We start from the raw sequence: 13797 nt of genomic DNA, 5'->3' as shown, positions 1-13797 counted from the left end.
TTGATGTTATTTGAAACATCTGACTGTTCTGAAACTAGTGTTAATCCTTACCTTGTATACAATCAATGTGCAGAGGAAAGTGTCAAGAGGACAGTGCTGAGGCTTGAAAGTTTCAAAAAAAAAAATTAGGTTAAAACCTTTTGTTCATTCACTGTTATTTTTTCTAATGGCATTATGATAGAAATTATGTTGAAGTGTAGTCTCAAAGACACATTGCATAAATAAACAAGCCATAATACATGATTTTTTTTTCAGTGGAATTTACACAAAGTGCAGAGTTGTTTAAAGGTCTTCTGACACTACTCTATTTACTTGATCCTGCACCAATGTCAACATAGCATTGCTATAGTGGCTATATATGAGTGTGGGGGTACTCGGGACATCACAGGTGAAGCACTGAGACTCCAGAGCATTATCAAGCTGGAGGAGAAGGCAGATAGCTCAGAGTATCTCCCAGTTCATAAAAGTATCAAAGAAGGCTGAAAATTCCCAATTTTCTTTTAACTTTAGTGCTGTGAAAATCTAGGAAGAATAAAGTAGTAGATTGTCTCATGAAACCATTGCAGCAAAACAGAAGCTTTGAAGTATAAAAATTCTTTGGCACCTAAGAAGGTTATCGTGCAGGTTTTGTCTTTATCACCTATGTCATTCAGTTAGATTCGTAGCTCTAAAGTAGGGGTGGAAATCTAACTACTGCTCTGCAGATGTCAGTATTTAGTAGCAAAGGAAGAGAAGATGTTCTTTTATAACTTAATTTTTGTGGCACATTTGGAAACTTGTTTTATGTCTACCATTCCTGTTAGTGAACATCAGCTCAGGTGTTTGGCAAGGTCAGCTCATGTTTGTGTCTACTCTCTCTGGTGTATGCTAGGTAGTGTATGCTACCAACAGCAGCTGTGGTGGTTTAAGTTTGTGACCTTTTTCAAATGTAAAAAAACAAATGGTTGCTACTATTCACCAAGTGAAAGGTATCTTTATTAAAAACTATTTCATACAGTGTATTATAAAAGTATAACTAGTTACACTATCAGTATATTTTAGAAAATACTTAAATATTTTTGTGGTAGAAGTCAGTTTACAATTTGCATTATTTCACATATACTTTTTGTAAGTGGCTTTAAACAGCAAGAACAAAGGAGAAAAGAAAAAAAGAACACCAACCACCCTAGGAAAAAGTCCTCCAAAACAAATGAAATAAATCAGCACTGTTTAAAATTATCCATACGATATGGATTGATTTAGGTCAAAGATGATCCAAAGTTCCATGGCAGACTGTCCAGAAGGGGTCTAATTCATGGCAGAGAATTGCCTGTCCCAGAGCTCATGCCTGTACAGTTAGAGGATTTAATATCTATACCTGTGAGAAAGTGATTAATATGCCCATAGTGACTTAGTAATACAGTTATCCCGATAATCTTAACAAATAACTTTCATTTTTAGGTTTTCTGTTCCCTCTATAGCCTGCACTTAAATAGGAACAAGTTATTAAATACAATTGTCCATAAAGCTTTCCAGTTCCTGACATGAAAATATTGATAATAAGATCAATAAGATCAGGTAGGACAACATAACATTGTGCAGCTGTAAAAAAAAAAAAAAAAAAAAAAAAGGGGGGGGAGGAGAAAGAACTTTTAGGCTCTCTGCTCTTCTTTTTATACTATACTGTCTTTTTTTTTTTCTTAAAAAGAAACATTAAAGAAAAAGAGTTAGGCAGATAATATTGAAGCTGTGTTCCAATCATGCACAGTCTACATCTTAACTGTTGTGTGAATTAATATATTCAACTACACTAAGATAAGTAGTCTACTGCTCTCCAGATGGAGCCCATTTTAACTTTAGGAATGCGTTCAGCATCTTTTTACATTTAAATATTATTCTATCATATTGCATAAATCTTTCTTTTGTAGGTGTAGTTAAGTCATTGTCTTATAATGACGTAGTTTTGAATGTATATTAGTTCAAAAATCATTTTCATGTTTGTGATACGAATACCATACTACACATTTCTTTCTCAGAAGAAAACTTATCAGAGAAATGCAAAAAACATGAATTTACACAAAGCTGTGGAGAAAAGTGCAACTTAAAAACAAAATAAGATAAAAATCCCACCTCTTTGGATGTGTTTCACGCTTGGTTGTATTGGTTACATGTCCTGTAATAGAATAGTAACATGGCTGGTTAGATGGTGATTAGATACAGAGATAGCTGGATCCATAAAGAAATATCAGTGGTTAAACAATATGTAGTGAACTTTCAAAATGGTATAAAGGACAAGAGGAATAGCTTTTTAGCCAAATGGAGCAAGTGCAACTCTTTACCATTATTGAGATTAGAACATTATTATTATGGATTTCACATTATCCAGCTAGCTTTCTAATGTTCATAGAAGGATGTTTTAAAGCTTCAAGCCAAGGTATATGGCATATGTCACAGCTTCTGTGGCTGCTTTCTGACAGCCAGTTAGTTTTCTTTCTACTGCATTAGGGCTGATGTTGTGATTAAGATTGATATTGTCCAGCTAAGATTATTTTCTCAGTATTACTATAGGAGAAGCAAGTCTGCATCCAGCTGAGGCGAAAATTTTGTGTTCTGGTAGCAATCCACACTCTCATTTGAATAGTGGGGAGAAAATCTCTGGGCTGAACTCTGCTGAGAAATTCCTGAAACGAAGGAGAATAATCCAAAAGATTTATTGTTGTTAAGCCTCTCTTTGCCAGGGTGTGCAGGCAGATCAGCTACATATCATACAGCATTAGCATCAGTATTACTTTATCTTGAGAGATTCACCAATAACACAAATCATAAATGTCAGTATTTGAGAAGAATATAAGAACTTAGAAAGAATATAATGCAACAAATAATAGTTTCAAATTAAATTCTTACAAATTGTCATCTGAGATGCATTTCAGTGCAATGTTATGGTTATTGTAAATTAATGAAACAATCTGGAGACTATAAAATTTTTAGTGTAGGTTTCACCTAGCAGACATAAATACATTGATTGAAGTACAGTTATGTCAGAGTAGCCTTATTCCCAGGAGACTACTAAAAGCCATACTTGATAAATCTGTAGGAGTGAATTATGGCTATCCTGTTATTGATTTCTTGTGTTCCTGAAAGTAACAAAGACTGCTTTAACCTCAGTTTCTGTAGCTACAAACATAATATTTTTAGATTTTGTCTGTGATTACTTCACTTCTTAAAAGCATTTTATGTATCCCCAATGGATACCTTGGCCTATAGGCAATACTGACTGCTTTGTTAGCAATGCAAAGTGGCATTGCTGCCGAAAGGGGTTTTGTTTTATTTTTACCTCTACTACCTCAGTGTTGTGAACACCAACTGCTACATGCCTTTTTAGAGAGGGGAGCTACTACTTCTCTCCCCCCTTCCAAATACGTGCAGGCCCCTTGTAGCTGTGTAAAGCTGTAAAAGTTAAGGAGAGCTGTGATCTTGTCTGTTTCTTGGTTCTAGCGGGAATGTTCCTAATCCACAAACCTATCTTTGATTGGAACAGGGATGCTACTGTATATCTTCATTTATTGTAATACAGCAGAATGTCAGCAGTGATCTACTTGTTTTGATTTGATAAAAATGGAAAAGTAAATCTCATAATCTATGAGGATCTCACATTTGGATTTCTGACCAAATACATTGCTTGCATTCTTTAAAACTGTTATTTTTAACTGATCTCCTGTGTCTCCTCAATCTGACGCATAAGTTTTAGCTTTGGGAATAAGACTGTTTATACTTGATGCTTCCAGCTGAAGAGCTGGCCATTACCTTGCTATTAACAGTGTTCTTAGAATCAATTCAAATTTCAAAATCAAGATGAATGATAAAAACTTATATTAAGACTTTCTAAAGGGAAAATATGGAAGAAAACATCTTTGTCCTTTTTTTTTTTTTGTTGTTGTTACTGGAGGAACCCATTAATGAACTTCATTTCTAATATCACAGTCTATATAACTTTCCAGTTTCCTGACCTGTTGCTGTTGTTATACTTCTGCTAATTAACTTTACTGCTATAATGATAAACTAAACATCTGAGAATGAATTCTTCTTAGACTTAACCCCTCCCTGATCAACTTTATCATATATGTTAGTTTACTGTGGTAACAAGCAGAAAAAGACTGAAAAATAGATTCATGTTGATTCATTAGAAGACCTGGATAAAACCAGAAAATTACTGCATGACAATTTAAAGATCTTTCTAATAATTCTTTGTTCTACATGCCTCACAAGTGACTATTTCTTATTTCTCAGAGTTAATTTCCCTTAGTGCACTCCTTTAAAATAGAAGTATGGTAATCTTTTCTTGATTAAAATAAGTCTTGATTCAATATGTAGAGAAACCTTTTTAGAAAACTAGTATTTAACAGAGCAGTGATAGGCTGTAAACTGAAAAATGGATCATGTGACTAATGTAAGTGAGAAAAAATGCAACTTGCATGAGGGAACATAAATGTGCTAAATTGAGCAGATTTATGTGCTTAACAGTACAACTTTTAATTTACAAGTATTTTAAATCGTCTCTGATAAAGAGAGTAGGTCAGGCATTGGATAAAAAGTGTGGCTGGCTATGAAAGCAAGGTTCTTCTAGAAACCTTATTTAAAATGAGTAAAATGTTTAAATTATAACGATTACTTCATTGTTCCTTGTTGCTTTCAAGGGTGAGACAATAAGCAAGCCTGCTAGCTTGTTTATACATTGTTGATATCTTTTCAAGGAAGTCTGAGTGAATTGAATTGTTTGCGTGGTGGAGGCAGGAAGTAGCTTCCAATCTTGTTCAAGAAATGGTTACAAAAATTCAGTGTAATGGCTTAAAACTTTAAGTTTTTCTGCTTCTAGAATCGTGCCTTTGAGAAGTGTCCCAGGATAGTAATCCTCTAATAATATGTGAAAGCTAGAGAGCATTATCTACAGAGAGGGGAGAGTTATTGTATTATTCTGAGATGGCATTTGCATGCCTTAAAAATTGTATGCAGCTCCACTAAGCCAGCACTTCTCTTCCAAACATTTATTGCCCTTATATGGCTTTTAATATTCAGAAATCGGGCATACACCTGAAAGAAGAAAAAAGTCATCAAAGCTATGTATGTTAAAAGATATTTTATTTTCCACAAATATTTTAGCTCATGAAACAAAAGTCAGCTACTTTAGAAAGGGTGAAGACTATTGTATATTATTTTTCTGTTTGCTTTTGCTCTGCCTCATAATTTAGTTATGAACTGGATAAGAAATATCTTCTTACATCAACTGTTCCAGCACTCCATGTACCAACCAGACTTGTATCAGTTTTGCTTGAATCAATTAAACACAGTGCATTTTCCTGTTACTGCTTGAATAACTAGTTAAGGTACCATAAGGAATATAATTAATAATAGGCTCCATGAAGACAAGCCTTGTAATGAAGATGATTTATATTAAGGCATGTGAACACTCTGTAATGCTTCATACATTACCATGCCATTTGCAGACTTGAAGGAGAATTCATAACTTATATCCTGTACCCCTCCTATGCTGCCACAGAGTAAGTTTCAAAATTTGCGTAGCCTGTGTCTACATAAACTTCTTATTCTGCCAAAGAATTTTTAGCTGGTTAAGAAACTGAAATAATCATTTTAACGACTATTATTTTGGATTTTTCTAAGCTGTTTGTCTTGTTTTATCCTGCAGCTGTGAGTATTATATGCTGTACAAAAAACATCAACAACAACAAAAAAAAAGAACATCTATAGGTCCATCTATAGGTCATTAAAATGTATTGACTGCTTTTTTTTTATGGAATAGAAACTTCTCTGCAATGGAAAACAAGTTTCCACGTACCTCCTGGAATCTTTTCTAATGTTTCTTCAGAACAAATTGCTTTCCTGCTGTAATGCCACCTGTATTTATCCTGAGATGTGTAAACCACATTTGTTTCTCTCTCACTTACTTATATGTACTTAATTTTTTTTCCCCATGACCAGTGCAGTTTAAAACTTAGTAACTAAATGAGATTGTTCCATCAGTTCAGCTTAATTTTGTCTTTTACTTTCTCTTGTGGATTCTTTTATTCCTCTTTTATTCCTTCTTAGAGCAAAGAAACCTAGAATGCAAACGCATTCAAAGTTCTGGCTTATCATGACATGTTAGTTTGGCAAAAACACAAGGCATCCATTTCTCAAACCATGTCATGCATATACACCAATCTAAAAAGAAAACAGTACCAAAAGGATTTTTTTCTATTTTGCTGGCTAGGAACAACTTATTAACCTGGGTTTTTTTTGTTTTGTTTTTTTTTTTGTTTGTTTTTTTTTTTTTTTTTTTTTTTTTTTTACTGTTACTGTACATCATATAAATTGAAATGTCATTACTCTGGGGAAAAAAGCAGACAACATTAACATCAAGTATCTCAATAAATCAGTGCGCAGAAATGTCTATAAACATACCTAATTCAGTTATTTTAAATGCATTTGCTAGGAACCACTTTCAGCTTCAATATTTAAGTTATTTTCAGACAATTGTGGAGAAAGTATAAATAAATACTTGCACTGTAACCCAGTTAATGTGTGTTATTGAATGCTACTTGTGCGGCAGCCATAGTAACATAATTCCCTCCTTTTTAGACACTTCAAGATGCCACGCGCAGGAGAGTGAGATTATACAAGACAGAAAAAAGGCCCTCAGGATTTTGTTTCTAACAAGAACATATGGCTTTTTGGTTGGGGATTGTTGTAATTCTTGTTGGTTTCCTTTTTTTGTGAAGTGATACCAAAGCATCAGTAGTCTAGAAGTCTAAAGTATCTGTTGATGAAATACTTACTGATGTTCCTGCTGGAGATGCAAATATTTGGCTGGATCGATAATTATGTTTTGTGGAAACATATTTATGTAAGTTACGCTCCATGGTTTCCTCCTGCTTAAAGAGCCTGATCTCATCTTACATATATAAGATTTGCAAAGGAATGTTTACAAAGAAATTGGGAAATAGTACAAAAAGGAAAGAGAGTTGTCAGAGCAAAAAGGAACAAGATTTAACTCCAACTGGACAAACAAAGAATCCAAAATTTTCAAATACTTTAAAAAGCACCGTTAAAAAGATTGCCAAGTGTCCATCTGCTCGCAACTTATCAACTGAAGAAGAGGAAAGTAATAGAGAATTTTCTCTTTCTCCAACATTCAGTTACAGAGTTGCTATCGCCAATGGACTGCAAAAGCATGTTTTTGTAACAAACAATAATAATGAAGATTTAACACAAGATCTGTCTTCAAATGATAGTTCATATTCTGATTCATTAAGTGAGGTAAAAAGTAATAGCAAGAAAAACGAGTACTTTTCACACACAATGCCTGTGAGACGCAACAGAAAGAGTTTAAGCAGCCTTGCAGCATCTGATGGAAGTTCTGATGGAGAACGTACTTTACATACACTAAAGCTTGGAGCTCTACGCAAACTGAGGAAATGGAAGAAGAGTCAAGAATGTGTCTCATCAGACTCTGAACTAAGTACATGGAAGAAAACATGGGGCTTGAGAAGTAAATCGCTCGATAGAACTGGCCGTCACCAGAAATCAAATACTCTTGAACCTGGCTTCAGTTCAACAGGCTGTATTAGTCAAACCCATGATGTCATGGAAATGATCTTTAAAGAGCTTCAGGGAATAAGCCAAATAGAAACAGAACTTTCTGAATTACGAGGGCATGTAAATGCTCTGAAACAATCAATTGATGAAATTTCCAGTAGCGTAGAAGTGGTGCAAAATGAAATTGAACAATTGCGAACTGGATTTGTACAATCCAGAAGAGAAACTCGAGACATACATGACTACATCAAGCAGATAGGCCATCCAGGAAACAAAGCAAGTCTTAGGTTTCTAAATGTGCCAGAAGAGAGACTTGAAAAAACTGAAAACATAGTTTACAAAATACTAATAGAAAAAATGGGGTTCTCAGAGGCACAAAGCACTATTAAAATTGAGTTTGCCCAGAGGCTGGGGCAACAAAGAGACTGTCCAAATGCAAAGCCAAGACCTATTCTTGTTTACTTTGAGTCATCACAACAGAGGGATTTGCTTTTAAAAAAGTCTTATAAACTTAAGGGAACTGGTATTGGAATTTCTACAGATGTTTTTTCACATGACATAAAAGAGAAAAAAGAAAGAGGGCTGCCTTCTTCTCAAACTTACGAGAGTATGGATATGAAGATTTTACCTGTGGAGACAAAAACTAAAATGCATGACTGGGAGTCACCTGATAGCGATAAAGACATGGAATCAGATATAAATAAGAACAGTTATGCAAAGGTATCTAAATCAGCACTTCAAATAAAAGCAAGCACTACAAAGGGGAATGTTGAGTCCCCAGATCATAAAGACCTTAGCAGAACTGCTGATAATAACACCTTTTCAAACAGAAGGAATTATGAGAGTCAATCACCAGAATTTGACAATGTGGAAAAGCAACCAAAGATGTATTATTCAGACATGACTCCTCTATGGCATTTGCAGAATGACTTTGCTGCACCTAAACTTAGCCGTTCAGAGTCAGATTTCTCAAAACTGTGTCAGTCCTACTCTGAAGATTTTTCAGAAAATCAGTATTTTAGCAAAACAAATGGTAGTTCATTATTGTCTTCCTCAGATCGAGAACTTTGGCAGCGAAGGCAAGATGATTCTGCCAACTGGTATGGCAGTTCTCAGGAACAGACTTTTGCACAAGATGCACAACAGTATACAGAGCAAAATGAAGTAGAGAATACAGAAACTGTTGACAGTGGATTAAGCAATGGAATAATGTGTGTATCTAGAGACAGAAGCCACTATAGTGATTCCCAGCTTTCTTTACATGGTGACTTTTCACCATGGAAAGATTGGAATCAGTTGGAACAAGGGGCGGATTTGGGTCTAGACTCATCTACACAAGAAGTTTTTGTGTATGATATGAGCAGTCCTTCAGATCAACAGACAGATTTTGGAAAGTGCCAAAGTTCTGACCTACAGTATGATACTGAAAGCTATGATTTTACCCTTGACGGAACTTCTCCATCATGTGCAGGCCTTGATAGTGAATCACAAAGTCAGTGGACTGGTCAATATGACGATTATCAGGAAACAAATTCTAAATCACCTTATCAGAATCAAAACCGATTGCCTATGATGTACCGAAGTCAGAGTGAACTACCAAGTGATGACTCAGAAGAAGCAGCCCCTAAGTCATGGCACAGTAGATTAAGCATAGACCTTTCTGATAAGACTTTTAGCTTTCCTAAATTTGGATCTACACTTCAACGTGCTAAGTCAGCATTAGAAGTTGTCTGGAATAAAAGTACACAAAGTTTAAGTGGATATGAAGACAGTGGATCATCTTTCATGGGAAGATTTAGAACTTTGTCTCAGTCTACTGCAAATGAATCTAGCACAACACTAGATTCTGATGTTTATGCTGAGCCTTATTACTACAAAGCAGATTATGAAGAAGATTTAATTGAACCACCTGGTGAGAATGAAACAGACTATGTTGAAGTAATGGAACAAGTCCTTGCTAAACTAGAAAATAGAACAAACAGTAGTGAAACAAGCGAGCAGGTCCAAGAATATGATCTAGGACAACCTCCATGTGAAAGTCCTTATACAATACTTCCAGAGGAACAGTATGATGGACAGTTTGATGGTTTGGTCAGTGAAGAGGTACTGGAAGTTGAAAGTGACATGGATGCTCATGTGGATGCTCACGTGGAAATAAGGGAAGATGAAAATCAGAATGTCCAAGAGATGCTTACTGAAGCTCCAAAGAAAAAAAGAATACGCCCGTCATTCAAAGAAGCTGCTTTAAAAGCATACAAGAAACAAATGAATGACTTGGAAGACAAAATCCATTCTGAAGGTAAATTTAATATTTTTTATATTGTATTTTAGCAAAATGTTGTTCGTGTTAGAATTGGTTATTAATTTCTGTATGGTATCTAATCCTGCTTCAGTTGAAATTTGTGACAGAAATTCTGCTTATTTCTGGTTTGGTTTATAGGGTGAAACAGTCCCATGGAATTAAAAAAGCTAAAATTGTCCAATTTTCAGAGTACATTTATTCAAACGTATATTTATGAGCAATTGCAGTGATTCTAATTTGCTACTTGAAAATAAAAATTTCCCAAGACTTATGAAAAGAACCAAACAGTTTAATATTCTTGATACAATTGTAATCACAAGAGCAATACATAGCATTCAGATCAGTGTTTCTTAACAGTTTTTAATATGTGTCTGTTTCTGTATTCATCCTGATAAGTAGTGGTCCTCATTCTGTATGCAACATGTACCTTCTTATGTACTTTGGAGAGCACAAGTCAAATCTGATTTCAGTTCTGTCCTTAATTATACTGGCAAAATACCCTTAAATGAGTGATTTGTCCTCAAAAAAAAAAAAAAAAAAGGGGGAGGGGAAGGATTTGAAAGAGGAAGGAAGTATAACAGGTATCCATGTATAAGAATGTGTTCAGGAAATGAATTTAACTTATGATAGGTGATAGTGAGATTTGTTACAATCTTAACTTCCCTGTTAGCAGACTTCAAAACAGACAGCCATATGCATAATTTTAACACTTCTAGTGTTACACAAGTATAATGATTTTCAGTGTTAGCCTACACAAATTGTAATGTTATAATAGTACTTGCTCTTTTAATTGGAATCACATAATTACTATAGCTAGCCAGATGGTAGTTGTCATCTTGTCTGAATCTTTGCTTTCTTTATCAACCTTGCAAAAATATTCATCTGATACATTCATATTAAAGACGAAGAATTGTGCTTCTGGCTAAAGATTGTCATAGTAGTAATTAGCATCCAAATCTTGAGGTACCATGGCATTTATTTTGTAAATGAACAAGCACTTTATGATAAAATTATAGTGAAATTGGAAGTGTGTTCTACAAACAATTACTAATTTGAAAGTCTATATTAAAGTCTATTTTTATATTCAAACAGTGTAACAAAATTGTAGATCTGTGTTTTGTGGATGCAGCTTTATGGTATTGTATATATATGTATATATATAGCATTATATAATATATACAGTATGATATTATGTCTCATGTGGCCAGTCCTTTTTTAATTCCTTTAACCCAGCAGATAAAAGAATTCTCCCAGTCTCTTGCTCTATTGTCATTTTTTCCTTCTGAACTACTGAAGTTTTTCTTACACTATACTTACAGAGAAGCCAACCGACCCCAAATCCAGTTTGTGAAAGTGCGCTGTTGGATGTACGCTATAGGATTTAGTTTTTGCAGTGTTATACGTTGTCATACTAGGAGCTGAACCTTGTTTCCACTGAAATAAAGGTCAAAGGGAATTTACAGAAAGACAGCTACAACAGTACTTCTTAGTTTTCCAGACAATTATATGCATTGATTTTTTATTTTTTTATTTTATTTTTTTTTTGGTGGCAGATCTGTTTTCTCTTCACACTTTATTTTCCTGACAATTTTTTTCTGCTCGCTGGTCTCTGACTGGTTTAAAAATATACTTTCAGGTCTTGTAGTATGCATGGTGATACTCATTAACAGTATAGTCTGTCATGTTTTATGCTTAAACACACAAACTGTACAGAGGTTTGTAGCCTCTAAGTTTTTCTACTCTGTCTACTCCCTTTGCAAGTGGGTTCATGCCTTTGGAGGAAGAATTGGAGAGCAAATGGGCTAGATGACAGTGAACAATAGCAGAATTGTTTAGTGGCATGATTTAATTTTTGTTGAAAATAATTGCCTATTTTTTTAGTGACTTGTTTCATTCATCCAGGTAGGCAAGAAAAGGAGGGTAGTAAGCAATCTGGGCAATAAGTAGCATAGCTTGATAACATCGTAGTGTCATTTCTCCAATCTAGTATGAAAAAAAAAGTTTAGAATCTTTTCATCTAGTAACACTTGAGGTAAGGTCAGTTAAACTTTGGTACATAAATAATGTATGAGTGCACAAGAGTCCTATTGGATAGCCCTAGTCTGTGCCACTAGCTGAAGAGAGAAAATACGCTATGGGCTGATTGCTTATGTATTATTTATTACAACTTGGTTTTGGAGGCATACTGGAGTGAGTAATAGGATATGAGGATGAGAGGAAACATGACCAACATAGAAATAAACCTAGGATTTAAAGTTTTGTAAGGACATAGGAACATTGTAATTATGTGTGAATATTAATTTGAGAAAAAAAATATCAGAAATATTTGTAAGTGGTTTGTTTTTCTGTGCACCATAATCAAGAAAAACCTTTACCCCTTTATTCGTTGTCACAGTTTTCACTTGCTACTTTCTCTCTTTAGCTTTTTCCCTATTGGTTTCTTTCATTCCATTCCAATTTTGTTCTCCTTATATTTTATAGATGCCTTAGATAAGTTTATCTCCTGATGAAACTATCACTCTGGCTAAGCTTCCTGACTCTTGCAAGTCACTTCCAATGACAATATAGACTTCTGTCTGTGAAGGATAATTTACAACTAGTAGCTTCGTGATCTTGTTGATGAAGATCTTGTTAATCGTTTGGTGGCTGGACAGATTTTAGTAAGACTTTGGTCTAGATGTTAGTTTATTATTTTAAGATGGGTGAATGCATCCTACCCTATGCATACATATATTAGCAAGTCAGATTGCAGTGGCCAGGAACAGGAGTTGTCTTAAAATTGTATGAGAGCTGCTTTTCTTGTTGTTTTATAGGAAGAGATTTGCATTATCTTTTTTGATCTCTCAATAGAGAACTGAATTTACAGAAATTATGATCAATAAAAGCCTCATTTTGTATAGAGAAGGGTGCTTGTATTTTTCCGTCTTCCTTTGTAGAAAGAAATGTTAAAGCTCGAAACAAAACCACAATGTGGTCATTTGGTTGCAGATTAAGAAAAGCCATCAGTAAAAGAAGTATATAACTTGTATACATTCCAAACTCTGGCAATTTCAACTACGCTATCTGGAAACGAGTGTATACCTTCTTATTTTGAAATATGAACAGTATGCATCAGATTATTTTCCCAAATAGTATAGGCTTTAGGAAATAATCTAGTCTCGTCATACTCTGTTTTTTTTTTTCCTTTTCCATCTTACCTCCACTTGTTTTTATTGTACTTGTGTAGGAGCACATTTATTATTAACTGACAACTATAGTTAATGTATCAGTTTTGCTGCATGAATATGAATCTTGGATTTGGATTTCACAAGATCAGTGCTGTGATTCACATGAAAATGAGTTAAAATATTATTAATTGTTTGAACTTTTTGTATGTGTTTTCTTGATTGTTTTGTTTGGTTTAAGAATAAAGTTTATTCTCAGTCAAGTGATGTAGGTTGTGTAGCAGAAGACTTTCTAGTAGGATGGAGAAATTCTGTTTTGGTGTATAAAATAACACAACAATCAATGATAATAGAATGTGTTTATCTGTGTATATTATGCCAAAATGAGCTGCTAATTCTTTGACCAGCAGAAAGTTTTAGTACCATCAGTATTGTTCATACCATTGTGAAACAAATTTTGTCATTTGTGGGGGACTTTTATCCATTTTACTCAGTCTTTTTTTTGCTACAACAGAAGTAACAGTTTGGAATCTTCAAAATCTTTCAGTTGCTCTGTTATTACCTTCTCATTTCTTCAAGTACTTTGTTACTTAAAAAAAATATAATAATATAACCTTAAGTTTATAGCTACCTGTTTAGTTAATGGTGTTGCAATGGTACTGAAGACTTAGATGTAATTAAATCTGAACAAGCTGCATTGAGCTAATCTCTGCTACCGTAATCCTTACAAGAACAGAAGATAATTTAACATTATTTTTTCAA

General features: G+C 34.3%; 1 protein-coding gene across 11 annotated transcripts in view; it reads left to right on the top strand.

The window, feature by feature from the left end:
• The window catches only part of UNC13C (unc-13 homolog C), a 171847-nt gene that overhangs the window by 44108 nt on the left and 113942 nt on the right, over window positions 1–13797 (top strand). For 2 of the 11 annotated variants that reach the window (XM_085234284.1, XM_085234283.1), the window contains exon 1: window positions 6686–9868. The exons of 8 other annotated variants lie outside the window; for them this stretch is intronic. In XM_085234284.1, coding sequence (XP_085090410.1) covers window positions 6892–9868 — 2977 coding nt within the window. In that variant the 5' untranslated portion in view covers window positions 6686–6891. Of the gene's footprint in view, window positions 1–6685; window positions 9869–13797 lie in introns of those variants that run through there. One more of the 11 variants, XM_085234282.1, reaches the window with a different exon arrangement.

The sequence above is a fragment of the Meleagris gallopavo genome, chromosome 12, assembly GCF_905368555.1.
Source record: "Meleagris gallopavo chromosome 12, MGAL_WU_HG_1.1, whole genome shotgun sequence".
In the NCBI taxonomy this organism is placed as follows: domain Eukaryota; kingdom Metazoa; phylum Chordata; class Aves; order Galliformes; family Phasianidae; genus Meleagris; species Meleagris gallopavo.
The sequence above is the reverse complement of the archived record's forward strand: the minus strand, read 5'-3'. Positions and strand labels throughout refer to the sequence as shown.